Source organism: Moschus berezovskii, chromosome 5, assembly GCF_049115385.1.
Source record: "Moschus berezovskii isolate FMDL1 chromosome 5, NW_MosBer_1.0, whole genome shotgun sequence".
Taxonomy (NCBI): domain Eukaryota; kingdom Metazoa; phylum Chordata; class Mammalia; order Artiodactyla; family Moschidae; genus Moschus; species Moschus berezovskii.
The window spans coordinates 75,470,797-75,491,211 of NC_142464.1; the positions used below are offsets into that span (position 1 = coordinate 75,470,797).

Below are 20,415 nucleotides of genomic sequence, written 5' to 3' on the forward strand. Positions count from 1 at the left end.
CTATTTATTAGGTTTGAAAGAAAAATAAAATCCTTAACCCTAGTATTCAAGTCTGTCTTCTCTCTCTACTTGCACAAATTCTCAGCAACTTTCCTTATACCTTTCTTCATAGAAAAAGTAGAGGTCATTAAGCATGAATTAGGTATCTCAGTTCCTTCTTATGTCATCTTTACCTGCTTTCTTCTGACTTTACATGAACCAGTAACTCCCTTCCTTGTAACAGTAGTCCTTTCATCTGCATTCTTAATTCCATTCCTTGTTACTTCTCGATAACTTCAACCAACGCTGTCTATTCTCTCTTCTCTCCCCTACCTTGCCTTCTCCATGAGCTTCTTCCTTGCATGCTGTGTGTGTGTCCAGTTCTCTTTTTTTTCTTGCCCAGTTCTTTCATCCTTACTGTCCTTTGCCTTCCCTTCCCATGCAGTGGCTACTTTCACCCTTTATTCCTTTCAGAGCTAAACGTCATGAAATAGACTCCTTCAACTTATGGGTCTGCCCTGGTGGCTCAGAGGTTAAAGCATCTGCTGCAATGCGGGAGACCTGGGTTCGATCCCTGGGTCCGGAAGACCCCCTGGAGAAGGAAATGGCAATCCATTCCAGTATTCTTGCCTGGAGAATCCCATGGACGGAGGAGCCTGGTCTGCTACCGTTCATGGGGTCGCCAAAAGTCGGACATGACTGAGCGACTTCACTTAACCCACTGGTGGTCTCACTTTATTCTTTACTTTCCATGTCAACAATTTCATATTACCTACTTAACAGCAGACTTCCTAATAACCACATACCACAGACATGATCCCTTTGTGGCTTTTGTTACTCTGATGACTCCCTTTTTTTAAAAAAAATTATTTTTAATTGAAGGATAATTGCTTTACAGAATTTTGTTGGTTTCTTCCAGACATCAACATGAGTCAGCCATAGGTATACATATGTCCCCTCCCTCTTGAACCTCCCACCCACCCCCCTCCCCACCCCACCCCTCTAGGTTGATCAGAGCCCCTGTTTGAGTTCCCTGAGCCATACAGCAGATTCCCATTGGCTGTCTATTTTACATATGGTAATATAAGTTTCCGTGTTACTCTCTCCATACATCCCGCCCTCTCCTTCCTTCCTCCCCCCGCCCACCATGTCCATAAGGCTGTTCTCTTTATCTGTGTCTCCACTGCTGTTCTGCAAATAATTTCATCAGTATCAGCTTTCTAGAGTCCGTATGTATACATTAGTATACAACATGTATCTTTATTTTTCTGACTTACTTCACTCTGTATAACAGGCTCTAGGTTCCTCCATCTCATTAGAACTGATTCAAATTGTTCCTTTTTATGGCTGAGGAACATTCCATTGTGTATATGTACCACAGCTTCTTTATCCATTCGTCTGTTGATGGACATCTAGGTTGCTACCATGTTCTAGCTGTTGTAAATAGCGTAAATATTTTGAAATTTCCTTCTTTCTTGATTTCTCCAACATTTCCTCTTGAATCTCACTTCACTTCTCTATCACCTTGAAGTCTGTTTCCCTAAGGAATCCCATATCCTTGCCTGGTGTCAGTTGCTCTTCCTGTGCCTAGGACTTGTAGGTACTATATTTCTACTTGTGAACTTCTGATCAAAACCCTCAAAATGCTGGACCTCTTCAGTTTTATATCCCACTTAAAACTTTTCAAACTAGATTTATTATCTTCCCCATGATGCATCCAGTTGCTTCTAAAATCTGGGACATGGTGAAAAAATACCATTCACCATGAAGGTTTGAAACCACAACATCATCCTTGATAACTTCTTTGTGTATAATAAATTGGAATACTTGTCTCTAATACCCAAATATGTCTTGATTTAATCTCATTTTATCCATCCTTTTTGCTACTGTCTTGATTGTAATCATCTTTATCCCTCCCCTGAATTATTTCAATATCTTTCCATTGGTTTCTTGCCATTCCTATTTCTAACCAGTCTGCCATCCAAGAGTCCATCCATTACTCTGTAGCAGGATTTAGCAAGCAGAAATAGGGTCATATTCTTCTGTGAACCTTTAGTGATTTTCCATTCTTTTTTTTTTTATGAAATGAAGAACCTTATTTCTAGGAATGGCAGTAGGACTGAACCTTCAAAATATGATTCCTGCCTACCTTTTGGGTCTTCTGTTTCTTCCCTCTGTGGAAGAGTAAACTGATATATTCAAGCACTAAAGAAAAACTGTTAAAGCAAACCATTGATTTATCTTTCATGGTAAACTAACAAACTCTTTAGGTAACTAAGGAATTTTTAGTTGGATTCAACTTTGTACATAAGGTATTTTGGGAAAATATATCCTGAAAATATTTTCGGTAGCCCTTTGGATGAATTATTTCTTGAAATAACAATATAATTCTGTATAGCAGAAGTATATGAGTGTTGGCTTCATGTGGCATTTCTGTTTAATATGATGCATTCATTTTTAATATATAGGTTGTATAACTTTTAGAATATAGCTATCTCCTAAGCTTCTTGGCAACGAATCTGAATATTTAGCTCCATAATAGAAAATAAATCTTTACTTTAAAAATAAGTGCCTTTTTATGACAAATAATAGTTCTTTACAGATACATGGGAGACAGTAAGGAAATGAGACAGATCTTTCTAAGACCTTGTTGGAATCCTTGGATGTGAAATGCTGCTTAACTAGTTACATGGTTTTCTATGATACGAATTTCCTATTCTACTCTTAAGGAAAATGCTTTGTGGAATCCAATTCATGTCATTTTTTTATGAAAAGCCATGAGAACTTTGGTAAAACTTTAACACAAAGCAGGACATTTAAGGCAAATCAACTTCAATTAAAAATGTGCCTTTCTTTTAAAAAGAATTGAATATATAGAATGAAAACACTGCACTTTCAAAAAGGGTTAAAAATTCTCAATTTCCTTTCTAGGGATCAGCTATAGCCAACTGAGAACTGTTTTAACCAATATTTCTATTAAATGATAAATAGGAGAAGGCAATGGCAAGCCACTCCAGTACTCTTGCCTGGAGAATCCCATGGACTGGTAGGCTGCAGTCCATGGGGTCGCTAAGGGTCGGACACGACTGAGCGACTTCACTTTCACTTTCACACATTGGAGAAGGAATTGGCAACCCACTGCAGTGTTCTTGCCTGGAGAATCCCAGGGACGGGGGAGCCTGGTGGACTTTCGTCTATGGGGTCACACAGAGTCGGAAACGACTGAAGTGACTTAGCAGCAGCAGCAGGGGTGTTAATGGGGTTTCCCAGGTGGCTCAAGTGGTAAAGAATCCTCCTGCCAATGCAGGAGGTGCAGGAAACCAGGGGTTCAATCCCTGCGTCAGGAAGATCCCCTGGAAAAGGAAATGGCAACACACTCCAGTATGCTTGCCTGGGAAATCCTATGGACAGAGGAGTCTGGCAGGCTAAAGTCCACGGGGTCACAAAGAGTTGGACACAACTTAGTGATTGAATACGTACACTGCACATGTTAATATGCTGGTATAATGATTTTTTAAATGTCTGGGTATTTATTTTACTTCTTTTGAGTTTATTTTACTCATCCTATCTACCAGATGAGAAGCTCTCTAAGAGCAGGTAATGCGTCTTGTGCACTTTTGGATCCTTGAAACCTGATGTGGAAAGCACGCAGGAATTGCTTCATTTATAAATAAACCCACCCAGTGTTAATTTTAACTTTATTCCATAATTACTCAATTAACATAATGGTTCGAAACCTCACAGGAAAAAAAGAATTGAAAAAATATCTTTTGGATGCTTAGTAACTAAATTTTCAGATGAAGCAAGTTGTGGAATTTAAGTTTTACAGATTCTCTGGCTTCCCCTTTTAGCATTTAACAGATTAAAATCACCCTAATACTCTGATGCTGGGAAAGGTTGGGGGCGGGAGGAGAAGGGGACGACGGAGAATGAGATGGCTGGATGGCATCACCAACTCTGTGGACATGAGTTTGGGTGTACTCCGGGAGTTGGTGATGGACAGGGAGGCCTGGCGTGCTGTGATTCATGGGGTCGCGGAGAGTCGGACACGACTGAGCGACTGAACTGAACTGAACTGAACTGAATACTTTAAATTATAAACTAAAATTAAAAAAAACTATTCCGTGAGTTTTGGACTTGAGATTCTTTTTAAACTTTTTTTTTTTTTTCAATTTTAGGAAAGAGAAAAAATATGTGGACAGATGCTGGAAAGATGTTACTGTTGGGGACTTTATTCACCTTTCCTGTAATGAGGTTATTCCTGCAGATATGGTTTTACTCTTTTCCACTGATCCAGATGGAATCTGTCACATTGAGACTTCTGGTCTTGATGGAGAGAGCAATTTAAAACAGAAGCAGGTGGTTCGGAGATATGCAGAGCAGGTAAAAAATGTGTTCTCCGTTGGTGATATTAACATTTTCTTTTCAGAAGATGACTGAGCTCATTTTCACATGCACCAGTAAAGAGATGTTTCAAATTTATTTTTACCTTTATAAAATAGAAGTCTTGAGGGCTTAATGTAATTCCAGATATCAGTGGAAGTGTGCCGTGTTTCATAGATAATAGGATATAATGACTTCAGAGTTCAGACATTTCATTCTGACAATCACATATTTCTGGGAATTGAATTTACCAAACCTAACAGTTTTAGAAAATTCTTTTGTAATAGAAATGATGATCAACTTCTATTTTTCTTAAGCTTCTATTTGTATGTTGTTTTATTAAAGCTGGAGATACCATTTGGTCATTGTTCCTAAAATTTGGTAATTACTTATGTATCAAGGCATTTTAAGACTTTCATAACTTCTCATGCCACAGATCTCTGACTCTTAACTTGCTGTGGAGAGGAAAATAAGAACTTTGAATTTATATTAACACAATTTTGAGTAAAATTCAAACAGTTCTGTCATTTAATTAGTGTGTGGTTTGGGGGAAGTCACTTAAACACTTTCAGTTCAGTTCAGTCGCTCAGTCGTGTCCGACTCTTTGCCACCCCATGAATCACAGCACGCCAGGCCTCCCTGTCCATCACCAACCCCTGGAGTTCACTCAAACGCATGTCCATCGAGTCGGTGATGCCATCCAGCCATCTCATTCTCTGTCGTCCCCTTCTCCTCTCGCCCCCAATCCCTCCCAGCATCAGAGTCTTTTCCAGTGAGTCGAGCAGCAGCAGCAACTCGTCACATGAGGTGGCCAAAGTATTGGAGTTTCAGCTTTAGCATCAGTCCTTCCAATGAACACCCAGGACTGATCTCCTTTAGAATGGACTGGTTGGATCTCCTTGCAGTCCAAGGGACTCTCAAGAGTCTTCTCCAGCACCACAGTTCAAAAGCATCAATTCTTCAGCGATCAGCTTTCTTCACAGTCCAACTCTCACATCCATACATGACCATGGGAAAAACCATAGCCTTGACTAGATGGACCTTGGTTGGCAAAATAATGTCTCTGCTTTTTAATATGCTGTCTAGGATGGTCATAACTTTCCTTCCAAGGAGTAAGCGTCTTTTAATTTCATGGCTGCAATCAGCATCTGCAGTGATTTTGGAGCCCAAAAAAATAAAGTCTGACACTGTTTCCACTGTTTCCCTATCTATTTCCCATGAAGTGATGGAGCCAGATGCCATGATCTTCGTTTTCTGAATGTTGAGCTTCAAGCCAACTTTTTCACTCTCCTCTTTCACTTTCATCAAGAGGCTTTTGAGTTCCTCTTCACTTTCTGCCATAAGGGTGGTGTCATCTGCATATCTGAGGTTATTGATATTTCTCCCGGCAATCTTGATTCCAGCTTGTGCTTCTTCCAGCCCAGCGTTCCTCGTGACGTACTCTTTATACCTCAGTTTATTTATCTTAAAGTGGAAATGATGACACCTCCCTCATAGCCTGTTGTGTGACAAAATGAAGTAATATATATAAAAACATCATGCAAAGTGCCTATCAGTTTTCCTTTGCTTTCTCTGGAAGCACTTAAATTGAGGTATTTTAAAATGTAACTTGTTTTTTTTTTTACTTGAACTACTGTTAAGTCACGTTTCTTACAAACCAAAATACTGTGACCTCATAGTACCCTTATCTTGGGTAAATTCGACCTCGTCACGTTAAGCCCATCTTTCTACCTGTAGGTTAATTTAGATCCTCTGTGCTTGTTATGCCTCTCAACTTCCTGTCACTGTCACATTTGTAAGCATTTTCACACTTAAAACATTGGTAAAAATCCTCTACCACTTGGAAGTTACATGCCACTAAATACCTGCTTTGAGGGGTGATACCAGTTGATTAATCAGCATACTTTACATTCAGTTAAGGGTAAGCTCTCCAGACTCTGATGGCCTCAGTTATAATCCTGACTCTAAAACCTTGTTTTGAAACCTTTAGCAAATTACTGGTCCTCTTTGTGTGTATCTTTCCTCCTCTCTTAATCAGGCCTAATTACAGTATCAGTGAAGAAGAAAATAGTTAAGATGTTTAAAGGGCATAATATAGATTCTAACTCATTAGAAGAACTCAGTAAACATCAATTATTAGCACGCCAAATCACACGATCGTATGACTCATATTTTTCAAATGTTTGCTGATACACATAGCAATACTTTTATCAGTAGCATTTATTTTATTATCCAAAAAACAGTATAAAAAAAGGAAGGGATATAAGGTTGATGTGTCTTGTTCTTAGTGAATCCATGCATTATAGAAGCCATGCCTGTTTTCTGTTAGACACTGTTTATTCACTTGTTGGTTTCATAAAGCATTTTAAAATTATTTTTTGACCTATTACAGAATTTTGTGAGATATATCTAGATTTAATTTTTTAAATAAAATTTGCAGAGATTAAATGCATGCATGCTCAGAGTACAGTATACATGTATGCATGCATGCTAAGTCACTTCAGTTGTGTCTGACTCTTTGTGACCCTATGGACTATATAGCCCGCCAGATTCTTCTGTCCATGGGATTCTCCAGGCAAGAATACTGGAGTGGGTTGCCATGCCCTCCCCCAGGAGATCTTCCCGAACACAGAGATTGAACCCCTACCTCTTATGTTTCCTGCATTAGCAGGTGGGTTCTTTACCACTAGTGCCACCTGGGAAGCCTATATTACATGTATGTGTGTGTGTGTATAGATATACACTTAATCTCAGAAACTACCTGTATGTTTAAAGAACAATAAGGAAAGTATTTTCAGCTTTTCAGTGTCTTCCGGATAAAAGAGTGTGTTTTGTAGGAGAAACTCCCTCCTGAAGGGAGTCCTGCGTGAATTTCAGTGTATGGTTCAGGCATGCTCATCACCTGAAGATATTTATTAATGCTCTAGGACCATTCTCACCTATTCATTCATAATTATGTGTGTACTTTCTTTCATTTGGGCAATTTGTGACATATATTTTGTGACATGAATACCTTAGTTTTATCTTAATTGGTGAAAGAATAAACACTTAAATCTCAAGATTTAACCTTTAATTTTTGTGTGGTAATTTTTCAAATATATATATTTTTAGGACTCTGAAGTTGATCCTGAGAAATTCTCCAGTAGGATAGAATGTGAAAGTCCAAACAATGACCTCAACAGATTCCGAGGCTTCCTGTGAGTGATATAAGACTTTCCTTTGTGGGTGTGAGTGGAATTGTATGTTGCAGTTATATTTAACTAAAAAAAAAAGAAAAAAACAAAACTTTTGTGTACTTGTACCCAAGTTAAATCACTAAAGGCTGTAAGTTAAGCCACCTATAAATTTGGTTTATTTTAATTATTTGATAAATATTTTCCTATGTATATTTTTAAAACAATAACAAAATCTTGTTCTTAACATAACCCTAGAATCTCTTCCAGTGATATATGAATGATTTACATGAGCTCCATGTTAAGCCCAAGACATGTTAGTTATTTGGAAGAAAGTGTTTGGACAGACATGGCAGCTTAAGTGACATGACAGGATGGTGTCCATCTATCTTATTAGAATTAGAGTAGGTGGGCAACTCAGCTGGTTAAAGTTAGCCAATGACTTTGAAACACATTTAAGAAAAAGTATGGGAATCCACAACAGCATCCATCTGGAGGCTTCCTATGGCATCTGCATCCCTTTCCAATGGAAGCTAGAATTTAGGGTCTTACCTGATTCTGGCTGGCTTCTGCCACTTAAGTGCTTTATTTTTTGATCCAAGTTACTGACTCTTTTTATCCTCCCTGATGTTTAAGAGAAGTCAGTTAGACCTACTTCATAGTGGTGATCTTATAAGAAGATGGCAGAGAAAAAAAGTTCCTAAATCATCTTTTGACACCAGAATTATCCTAATACCAAAAGAATACAGAGACATTTAAAGGAAGATTTATAGCCCTCATGAACATAGATGCAAAAAATTTACACAGATTAATAGCAAATCAAAGCAAACCCAACAATATAAAAAAAGAAAGTAATAATGACTCAGTAGGACTTACACCAAAACTGCGGTGTTGGCTTAACATTAGAAGATCAAACAATGTAATTTATAATATTAGCAAACCATAATTAAAAAATGAAAAAGAAAAACCAGGTGAGAATCTCCTGGACATAGAAAAACTTTGACAAAATCTAACTTCCATTTTTGCAAACTGAAAATAGAAGGAAGCTTTCTCTTCTTATTGATGGGCATCCATAAAAACCACACAGCTGGCATCATGCTTAGTGTGCTGTGTGCTTAGTTGCTCAGTCATGCCCAGCTGTTTTCGAATCCATGGACTGTAGCCTGCCAGGCTCCTCTATCCATGGGGATTCTCCAGGCAAGAATACTGGAGTGGTTAATAGTGAAGGACTAAACATCTTTCCCCTAAGATCAAGAACAAGACATGAATATCATCTCTTACCACTTTTATTCAAGGAGATCCTAGCTAACGCAAGGAAATGGCAACCCACTCCAGTGTTCTTGCCTGGAGAATCCCAGGGACGGGGGAGCCTGGTGGGCTTCCGTCTGTGGGGTCACACAGAGTCGGACATGACTGAAGTGACTTAGCAGCAGCAGCAGCAGCTAACGCAAAGAAAATGAAATAAAAGCAGCAAGTAATAAAGCAGTAAAACTATTTTTTATTCATTGATGATATGATGGTCTTTGTAGAAAACGTGATGAAATCTATTAAAAAGCAACTGTAATTAATAGTTTAGCAGTGTTGTGGGAAATAAGATCAATATAAAAATATTAATTGTATTTCTGTACATACCAAAGAACATTCAGATATCAAAACTTTTAAAAAAATCAATTTACAATAGCATCAGAAAAAATACTTAAGAATAAACCAGACAAAAGATATGAAAGACCTACATATTGAAACCACTGAACATGGTTGAGATAAACTAAAGATGTAACTAAATGGAAAGACATTTGTTGTTCATGCATTAAAACTCAGTGTTGTCAGTTTCCCCCCAAAATTGATCTGTAGATTCAGTGTAATCCCAATTGAAATTCCAACAAAGTTTTTTATTTTTGAAAGTGAAAGTCATGTCTGACTCCAAGGACTGTATATTCTCCAGGCCAGAATACTGGAGTGGCAGCCATTCCCTTCTCCAGGGGATCCTCCTGACTCAGGAATCAAACCGGGGTCTCCTGCATTGCAGGCGGATGCTTTACCAACTGAGCTATCTGAGAAGCCCCCCTTTAAATTTCATTTTTAGAAACTGGCAAGTTTATTCTAAAAATTTATATGGAGATAGAATCATCTAACTAAAACACTTTAGCGTATTAAAAAGCAGAGATATTACTTTGCCCACAAAGGTCCATCTAGTCAAAGGCATGGTTTTTCCAGTGGTCATGTATGGATGTGAGAGTTGGACTGTGAAGAAAGCTGAGCACCAAAAAAATTGGTGCTTTTGAACTGTGGTGTTGGAGAAGACGTACGAGTCCCTTGGACTGCAAGGAGATCCAAGCAGTCCATCCTAAAGGAGACCAGTCCTGGCTGTTCATTGGAAGGACTGATGCTGAGGCTGAAACTCCAATACTTTGGCCACCTCATGCGAAGGGTTGACTCATTGGAAAAGACCCTGATGCTGGAAGGGATTGGGGACAGGAGGAGAAGGGGACGACAGAGGATGAGATGGCTGGATGGCATCACCGACTTGATGGACATGAGTTTGGGTGAACTCCAGGAGCTGGTGATGGACAGGGAGGCCTGGCGTGCTGTGATTCATGGGGTTGTAAAGAGTCGGACACGACTGAGCGACTGAACTGAACTGAACTGAAAACAACTTTGAAAAAGAACAGATGTGGAGGGCTAAGACCACCAGATTTTGTTTTTGACATAATGATAGACCAGTAGGTCAATGGAGTAGATTAGAGTCCAGAAATTGGTCCGGACATTTATGGGCAGCAGGATTTTTACAAAGATGACAAAGTATTTTAGTGGAGAAAGTTTAGTTGTTTCAACAAATGATGCTGCAACAATTACACATCTATATTCAAAAAAATAAACTTCAACACAGACCTCTTACCACCAAGATTAATCACCAAGGTTAACTAAGAATGGATCCTGTACTTCAATGTAAACCTGAAATTATAATACTCCTAGAAGGAAACTTAGGGGAAATCTTTGGTATCTTCTGTTAGTCAAAGATTTCTTAGATATAACTCCAAAAGTGCAGTTCATAAAACAACAAAAATAAATAACTTCATCAGTATTAGAAACTTATTCTCTTCAAATGACACTGCTAAATGAATGAAAACGTAAGTTTTCATTCAAACTGGAAGAAAATAGTTTGCAGTGTGTATATCTTATGTAGGACTTTTGTTCAGAATATATGTCTTTCTTTATTATTTGCTCATTGTTCAGGAAGCAAATGAACAATACAGTTTTTAAATGATCAAAAATATTGGACATTTCACCAAAGACAATACATGGACAAGAGATATCTGGGTGAAAAGATGCAAGTAAAGCCCTAGGAGTGTAACTCCTCAATTAAAAGGACTGACTGTACCTACTTTTCGCAAGAATGTAGAGAAACTAGAATATGCGTATACTGCTGGTGGGAATGGAAAAAGCACGATCACTTTAGAAAGTAGTTTGGAAATTTCCTTAAAAATTAAATACACGCCTACTTTATGATCTGGTTATTCTTCTCCTAAGTAGTTACTCAAGGGAAAACATTTATCCGTATACTAACCTAGACACTAATTTTCAGAGCTGCTTCATTTGTAATAGCCCCAAATATTCCATCAACAGGTCAGTGGATAAGCAAATGATAGAGCCATACAATGAATACTACTCTGCAGCAAAAAGGAATTTGCTAGTGATATTTGCAGTAGCATGGATGCATCTCAAAATAATGTTTAGTGAAAGAAACCAGACAAAAAAGAATATATACTATATGATTTGATTTATATAATTTCTCAAAAAAGAAAGCTAATTCATAGTGATAGAAAGCAGATAAATGGGTGCCTGGGAGAGGGAGGAGAGGAAGAAAAGATTACAGAAACTCATAAGGAAACCTTAGGGAGTGATGAGTATGTTCATTTTTCTAATTGTAGTGATGTTTTCACAGGGAAACTTGTCAAAACATCAAATTTTGCACTTTAAATGTGTACAGTATATGTATTTACTGTATGATTCTTGTTATTCTTCAATCAAGTTGTTTAAAATTTTAGAGAATTGTCAAGATGGAAGTTTAGAACCTAGTGGTAGCATCTTTAAGTAGCATCTGATACAAATGGGTGTTGGGGCAGGGACAGGAAGCTATGCCGTGGGAAAAGGGAAAGGATTTAGTCCAGATAAAGAGATAATGCCAGACTTAAACCATCAAAAATAAGAAGATACCAGGCAGACAACTAAATACAAAGAATTACTGACATTCTAGGTTGACGGACCAATACAGGTAATGACGTAGGGGCCTGAGACCACAGTGCATTTGTGGAGTCATAAGTGGTTTAAGTATGTTTGGAGGGTAGATGAGCTATATAGTAGATCATGGAGAGGCGAGATGCTGAAGGGAAGTTAAATTCTCCTGCCATCAGAAACGTGCTCATAAGTTTAAGAGGAATATGTTCTCTAGTATTATTTTCTCAACTGCTGACTATTTATACAATTTCCTGTTGTAATTGGAAGATTTAGGGGTTGTCATTTTTTCTGACCTGGACTTCAGCACCTGAGGTCCAGGTCAAAAAATACCTTAGAGTCCAGTTTGTACAGCCCCTCACTGGGAACGCTGACTCCCCTGACAAGCTCAGACTAGGTTCTGGCTCTATTCTGGACAGAAAAGAATAGAACTTTAGTCTGTTTCTGTGTGGTCTGGAATATAGTACTCTGCACAGAATCTGAGTCAGAGCATGCATATTTAGTAGAGTCAGGCCAGGTGAACACAGTAATTTTTTGTGAAATAGTTTTTATCTGCTGAACTAGATCCCTACATTTTTCCTGCTGTGTGGCCTATTTTCTAAAATTAACAGAAATTGAGACGTTCAGGCTCACTGTCTGTATTATTGATGGCTTCTCTGATCTTCTTACCCTCAGGAAGCACTGACTTTTCCCTATTTGTGCCCATGTTGTATGCTGAATATCAGATTTCTATCATAATAACTATACTATTGTTATTATACTTAGACATTTCTGTATGAATCACCTCCTGTTAAACCACAGAGGCCAAGACTATCTAAGTTTGTTTTTCTGTTCTCAGCATTCAGGTGGGTGTGCTCGGCATATGGTACATATTATATAGGCTCTTGAATGGGTGAAGGCTGTAATCAGACAGTCTGTGTCTTGCACAGAATCTGAAGGTCCCATATCATACGTGCCAAATACACACTCATCGAGTGCAGGATGTGTTTAGAGTTTGGAGCCAGTACAATCAAGATAAAAGTTGGGCTTTAATGTAAAGGTGGTAAACTAGAGTGATGTAATGGTGAAAAATGAGGATCCCAGGGTAAAAGTTTTAATACACTGAGAAATTTTGTAACTGATGCTTTTGTGTATTTTATCTGTTCCTGTAAAGGTTCTAGGAATAGTAAATGCGAGGAGCCTAATCAAGCCTGGGATACGTGCCTGAGAATGCTACATGGGAATGTAAATATTGGGATTAATTTCCTCATCTGTAAATCCAGGAAGTATTGATAGAATTAGGTTAAACCCAAGGACACTGCTGGTTCTATGACCCCATGGGTCTCTCTTTGTGCATAATCCCATATGTACGAAGGAATATAAACACATACCTCTTAAAAGAAAATGCTTTGTAAGTTAGAGGAGTAAAATGACAAAACAGATTTGTCTATTTTCCTCCTCATTTGAAGAATAGGAAAGCTCTTCAAACTTCTCTTGAAGAGCTTTATTTTTCTTTTCCTTGCAAGTTGGCATGGATAGCAGATATAATGACAATTTCCCTATATATAACAAAGAGGAAACAACTTATAGACTGAAGTCTGTTGCTTAGAAAATAAACTAACCTTAATGCTGAAATTTAGTATGTGTTTCCACAAAATATGTGAAATACCTGACTTTTTGCTTAGTTTTAAAAATTTTCCAATGAGTTTGCTCTGCATTTTTACCACTATAGTAATTTACTCAAGTGATTACGTTGATTATTTTAAAACTGTTTATTACAGAAGATTTCAAATGTGCAAAACTAGGAAGAAAAGTGTAATGAACACCATGGGCCCTCACCCCGTTTTAGCTATTTTATAATTTGCCAACTTTGTTTCAATTATCCTCCCACTTCCTTCCCTATATGCCCCTCAGTTCAGTTCAGTCGCTCAGTCGTGTCCGACTCTTTGCGACCCCACGAATCACAGCACGCCAGGCCTCCCTGTCCATCACCAACTCCCGGAGTTCACTCAAACTCATGTCCATCGAGTCGGTGATGCCATCCAGACATCTCTTTCTCTGTCGTCCCCATCTCCTCCCAGCATTAGAGTCTTTTCCAGTGAGTCAACTCGTCGCATGAGGTGGCCAGAGTCATCACATCCTTTCACTGTAAATACTTCACTATGAATATACAACAAAAAAAAACTTTATAGAAAAATAGTCATAACATCACTATAACATTTAAGTAAATTAAGAACAATTTCTTGGTAGTATCTAATACCTAGTCTTTGTTTAAATTTCTCCAATTATCTCAAATTTTTTTATAGTTAATATAGTCTAACCAGGATCAAAACAAAGGTGTACATGTTGCATTTAGTTGATATGTCTTTAAATTTCCCCTCCCATTCCCTCCACCACTTCTGCTCCCCTCCCCCAGCTCCCTCCTACCCCCACCCCCCGCACGCCACTCTTTAAATGGACCAGATCATTTTGCCTGCAGAGGTTACCCCTGCAGATTTCATAGATTTGGCCAACTGCATCCTTGGGTGATGGTTAACATGTTTTTCTGGCCTTATTTCCTAAAAACTCTTCACAGACATTTAGAATCTGATGAAAGAAATACTGTCTAGAAAATGACAAATGGATATGAATGTACATACATAGACACACACAGGGAAATATTGTGTACAGTTTCAAAGGCTTCACAGATCCCCTGATGCCACAAACCCCTGTTAGATTCATCCTCATAGAAGCTTGATTAGATTCCCAGGGGAGTGAGCAGTTTCTGTCCCTAAACTTCTGGAGGCCTTGATGTTCTGTAGTTATGTTAAGATTGGTATTGTCAGCCTTACCATTTCATTATAAAGTTCCCCACCAGCCTTCTACCTAATGATTTTAGTAGCCACTAACTATTATTGCCCAAGAATAATCCTTGATTTCACCAAGGCCGAGATAGTAATTTTCTAATTCCATTAAGAACTTTTCCCTCATCAGCTATTCAGTTCAGTTCAGTTTTACTCCCATATACAGTTTCTACTATAAAAAGTAGTTTTCTTATTTGGATTATCTTTTAGTTTTTGTAGTACTGCTGCTGCTGCTGCTAAGTCACTTCAGTCGTGTCCGACTTTGTGTGACCCCACAGACGGAAGCCCACCAGGCTCCCCCGTCCCTGGGATTCTCCAGGCAAGAACACTGGAGTGGGTTGCCATTTCCTTCTCCAATGTGTGAAAGTGAAAAGTGAAAGTGAAGTCACTCAGTCATGTCTGACCCTTAGCGACCCCATAGACTGCAGCCCACCAGGCTCCTCCATCCATGGGATTTTCCAGGCAAGAGTACTGGAGTGGCTTGCCATTGCCTTCTCCGTTTGTAGTACTAGTAGTTGGCAAACAATGAATGATGGGAAACAGTGTTAGAAACCTATTGTGTCTTTTCTTCCCAGCCAAAGTGGGAAATAACTAGACCAAGTACATCAAGATTTGAAACTTTTCCTGGGAGCTGCTTAACTTTATACTCTAATCAAGAAAACTCAAAATTCATAGTGTTTATTTTTACATTCCCATTTTTTCTATTTAAAAATAAATCTGTATGCTGTCTTTTTTATAGAGAACATTCCAACAAAGAACGTGTGGGTCTCAGTAAAGAGAATTTATTACTTAGAGGATGCACCATTAGAAACACAGAGGCTGTCATGGGCATTGTGGTTTATGCAGGTTGGTTACCCTTCTGACTTTTCACCATGGTCTTCTCTGTGCTTTTCTGCAAGTTAACATTTTCCACTTATTCGAATGCAATCTCTAGCAGCAGAAAGGAAATTTTGTTTTGATAATCTTAATCATTGGTCTCTGTTTTTCTAAATGGATCACAAATGGAAACTAAATTTAACGAAGTATATTACATAATTGCTGCTGCTGCTGCTGCTAAGTCACTTCAGTCGTGTCCGACTCTGTGTGACCCCATAGACAGAAGCCCACCAGGCTCCCCCGTCCCTGGGATTCTCCAGGCAAGAACACTGGAGTGGGTTGCCATTTCCTTCTACTTGGCTTTAATTTCCACATTTTCTGAATATTGTGTTACCCATGTAGGCCATGAAACCAAAGCAATGCTGAACAACAGCGGACCAAGATATAAGCGCAGCAAATTAGAAAGAAGAGCAAATACAGATGTCCTCTGGTGTGTCCTACTTTTGGTTATAATGTGTTTAACTGGTGCATTGGGTAGGTAGAATTTGATTATTTGCTGACATCTTTCCCTCAAGATACTCATTTTAAAGTATTATATTTTCAAAATGATATTTATGAATTTAAGTTTGGCTCCAGTAAGTGGGGGTGGTTATTTGCCAATGATTATTTTCTTCACATCTTCATCTCTTTCATTCTCTAATTTGAAAAGCATTAATACTGATTACATGTGGCCACAGTAATAAAGGGACCTGGGAAGAGATGTAAAGAGAGACAGAGGCAGGAGAACATGTAGTCTTTTGAATTTTAATTTGTTTCTCAAACAGCTGGTGTTCGACCAAAATAAATACTGTCATCTCTCTTTCTTTAGAAATAAAGTTTTATATTTGCATAATATATACATAGCATCCTTTTGATGTCTGTGCATTTTTTGAAAGGTCATGGAATCTGGTTGAGCAGATATGAAAACATACCCTTTTTTAATATCCCTGAGCCAGATGGACATATCATATCACCAGTGTTGGCAGGATTCTATATGTTTTGGACCATGATCATTTTGTTACAGGTAATTTCTATTGAGCTCATCATACAGTTTTAAAATCTTTGCTACTTATCCAGCTCCGTATGGCTTTTCATCCTTTCTTTTCTCCCTTTAACATTTTTAAATTGTTTGGTTCTTCTTAGGTCTTGATTCCCATTTCTCTCTATGTTTCCATTGAAATTGTGAAGCTTGGACAGATATATTTTATTCAAAGCGATGTGGATTTCTACAATGAGAAAATGGGTTCTACTGTTCAGTGCCGAGCCCTGAACATCACTGAGGATCTTGGACAGATTCAGTACCTCTTTTCTGATAAAACAGGAACCCTCACTGAGAATAAGATGGTTTTTCGAAGATGTAGTGTGGCAGGCTTTGATTACTGCCATGAAGAAAACGGTGAGTTTCTGTGAAAATCAGCCTTGAGGTTTGTCTTTTGCATTCACTTAATAATTTGGTAATTCTGGCACGGAAGTGTGATATTTAATCATCGTGTACTTAATTCCTCCAGATGCTCATGGAGTTTCATTGTTGTCTCTTTAAAAGTTAGTAGGTCACAACTTAGTCAAGAGTTGGTGGGTTAAACTCAAAGAGTCTGCCTCCATGATTTTTTTTTTTTTTTGACCGTGGTTTCTCTGAAAGGAAAGGAAATTGCTAGCAATTGTAGAAGGTTTGGGGTTAGATATGGTGTCAGTGATACTGCATTATAGATATTTTTGAGAATCTCATGAAACTCTATGGACCATGTGTGTGTTAGTCACTCAGTTGTGTCCAACTCTTTGTGACCCCCTGGACTGTAGCCTGCCAGGCTTCTCTGTCCATGGGATTCTCCAGGCAAGAATACTGGAGTGGATTGCCATTCCCTTCTTCCTAAGGACCATATCCCTTAAATAATTTTTTTTTAAATAATTCCAAAGAGATTACAGTCTTCCCTTACCCCATCACTCAGCCCATAGGTAACCGTTGGTCCCTGGCTAAGAATACCTATTTTAAGAAGAAATAAGTAGAACTTCTGAGGCTAAGGAAGTAAATATATAAATTGCAAGTTTTCTTTTAAGAATTGAACTTCATTAATTTTATTATTTACAAAAGTAAATATACTCTTATAAAAATAATTCTGAGAAGTGTCCAAAACAGATTAACCTAAAGGTGAACCACTGTTAATAATTTGAATATATAACCATCCATTTCTTTATGTATATTCTTATATATGTGAAAATATTTGCACATTTCTAAGTTATGTAATAATATTGCTTTGCAATTTGCTTTTTTTATTCCTCAGTATCTCATGTGCTTTTTTCTAAGTCAGTTCATGAGTTGACATGAAATTCATAGTATCGCATTATATGTGATCAAGCTTAGTTTGCTGTTATAGAAGTGTGTGTGTGTAAGTCTATGCAGTTGTGTCTGACTCTTTATGATCCCATGGACTGTAGCCCTCCAGGCTCCTCTGTCCATGGGATTCTCCAGGCAAGAATACTCATGTGGGTTGCCATGCCCTCCTCCAGGGGATCTTCCCAATCCAAGGACTGAACCTGTGTCTCTTGTGTCTCCTGCATTGGCAGGCAGGTGCACTCAGTTGGTAACGAATCCACCTGCAATGCAGAAGGGTTCGATCCCTAGGTTGGGAAGATCCCCTGGAGAAAGGAAAGGCCACCCACTCCAGTATTCTGGCCTGGAGAATTCCATGGACTGTACAGTATTGTCCATGGGGTCACAAAGAGTTGAACACAACTGAGCAGCTTTCACTTTCTTTACCACTAGTGCCATCTGGGAAGCCCATTATAATAGTACTTGCAATTAACATCACTTATTCATTCAGCAAATATTTTGTGAGCTCCTAACATGTGACATCGGAGAAGGCAATGGCAAGCCACTCCAGTACTATTGCCTGGAAAATCCCATGGATGGAGGAGCATGGTGGGCTGCAGTCCATGGGGTCGCTAAGGGTCAGACCCGACTGAGCGACTTCGCTTTCACTTTTCACTTTCACACATTGGAGAAGGAAATGGCAACCCACTCCAGTGTTCTTGCCTGGAGAATCCCAGGGACGGGGGAGCCTGGTGAGCTTCCGTCTATGGGGTCACGCAGAGTCGGACACGACTGAAGTGACTTAGCAGCAGCAGCAGCAACATGTGACATGAGTTTCTGATGTAGCTTACAGTTTAAGGCAAGAAGATAGACAGGATGAAAATGATAATGTACAAAATAAAATTCACATGCAATATCCATTTCTGTACACATATCTAAAATTGGTTTTGCTAGATCCAGAAGTATGCACATATAGCATTTTTATAGATCCCACAAAATTTATCTCTAAAGCATTGTGCTAATTTACATTCTCACGACCCAGAAGAATAATATCTATTTTTCATACCCAACCATAATGGGATGAAGCTTTTCTTTTTAATTTGTGAGTTTTGTAGATGCAGTTAGCGTTTCATTGTCTTAATTTTTCTATGATTAGCAATGAGATGCTTTTTATGTTTTTAGCCATTTGAATTTCCTTGACAAAGTCTCCCTGTTTTACATGTCTTCCTATTTTACAAGTGAGTTTTTCTTATTCTTAGTAATCTGTAGGAGGATTTTATCTATGAAGGCAGGGTTGATGTTCACCTTGTGTGTCCCTGTCTGGGTTGTCTCTGGCCAATGTCCATTTTCATTTGTGCACTTGTGTTGAACCTTTGTTCAATAATTTGAATTATTTGAAAAACAATAATTTGAATACCGATGCTGACATAATTCTTTTCTTCTACATGTGGCAAATACGTCTCTGGTTTGTTATTTATCACTGTATTAGTTTTCTATTGCTACATAACAAGTTACCACAAATTTGATGGCTTCAAATAGCATATACTGTCTTATAGCTTCTGTGGATCAGGAATATGGGTCCAGGTAGCTATGTCCTCCCTGAATCTCTCACCAGACTGAAATCTAGGGGTTGGCTGGGGCTGTAATCTTATCTGAGGCTCAGGGTCCTCTTCTTAGTTCCCTGGTTTTGGAACTGTCAGAGTCTCGAGGTTGCAGGACTGTGGCCCTTGCTTTCTTGCTGGCTGTCAACTTGGGTCTGTTCTGAGTTCATGGAGATAGCCCACCATTCCTTGCCCTGTGACCTTTCCACAGCATGGCAGTCGCTGCTTCAAGGCAAGCAGCAGAACCTCTAGTTTTGAATCTCTCTGACCTCAGGGATGTTCTGACACCTCTTTGTACTTGATGAGGTCATACCACTCTGAGTGCACCACTAGTAACATTTTAGTGCTTTTCTTTTGAGTCTTTTTCCCTGTAAACATTAATATAGGTTTTTTAAACAAAGTGACATCACAGTGTGCTTTGACTTTTATAACCATTTGTCTTGAGACTTCATCATGATTGCCTTTCCATTCTCTTCTTATTTTTCTAATGGTTATACTGTATCACATTGTAATAATTGCCACAATTTATGTAACTGATCAGCCATTAGTTTAACTTGTCAACAGTCATTTGCTGTAGTAAACAATACTGCAGTGAACATCACTGGAGTTAAACCCCTATGTCCATTTGTGCGATCAGTCTTTTCCAAAATTATCTGACTATAAATCCCTATTTTGGGGAAGTATCTTATACCAGTAATGTTTCTCAAAATGTGGGAAACACTGTATTATTTTTTGTATTTGTGGGATTTTCATTTTGTGGCATCTAGGAGAGCTGGTACCAGCCCTCTCTCACCCTGTCCCTCAATATATACACTGCTGCCCAGGGAGTACTTCTCTTCTGTGGTCCCTTGTGCAGAGAAGACGCTGAGTGACTGAGAATCAAATGCTACGAGGACTGAACTGTATTTGGTAAGGTACCTGTCTGTGGACCAGGGAGCGTTACATCACCTCTGGGAGGAGTTGACATTGCCTGTCCGCACGTTTCTACCATGTATACATTCAGAGCTCCAGTCTCTTGGGACTATACAGTCCATGGAATTCTCCAGCACAGAATACTGAAG

The 20,415-nt window shown here is 38.7% G+C and overlaps 1 protein-coding gene across 1 annotated transcript in view; it reads left to right on the forward strand.

Moving 5' to 3' along the window:
- The window catches only part of ATP10D (ATPase phospholipid transporting 10D (putative)), a 129,795-nt gene that overhangs the window by 51,693 nt on the left and 57,687 nt on the right, over positions 1 to 20,415 (forward strand). Inside the window, exons 4-9 of the mRNA XM_055434629.2 lie at positions 4,158 to 4,362; positions 7,474 to 7,559; positions 15,330 to 15,436; positions 15,809 to 15,940; positions 16,342 to 16,469; positions 16,589 to 16,841. Coding sequence (XP_055290604.2) covers positions 4,158 to 4,362; positions 7,474 to 7,559; positions 15,330 to 15,436; positions 15,809 to 15,940; positions 16,342 to 16,469; positions 16,589 to 16,841 — 911 coding nt within the window. The remainder of the gene's footprint in view (positions 1 to 4,157; positions 4,363 to 7,473; positions 7,560 to 15,329; positions 15,437 to 15,808; positions 15,941 to 16,341; positions 16,470 to 16,588; positions 16,842 to 20,415) is intronic.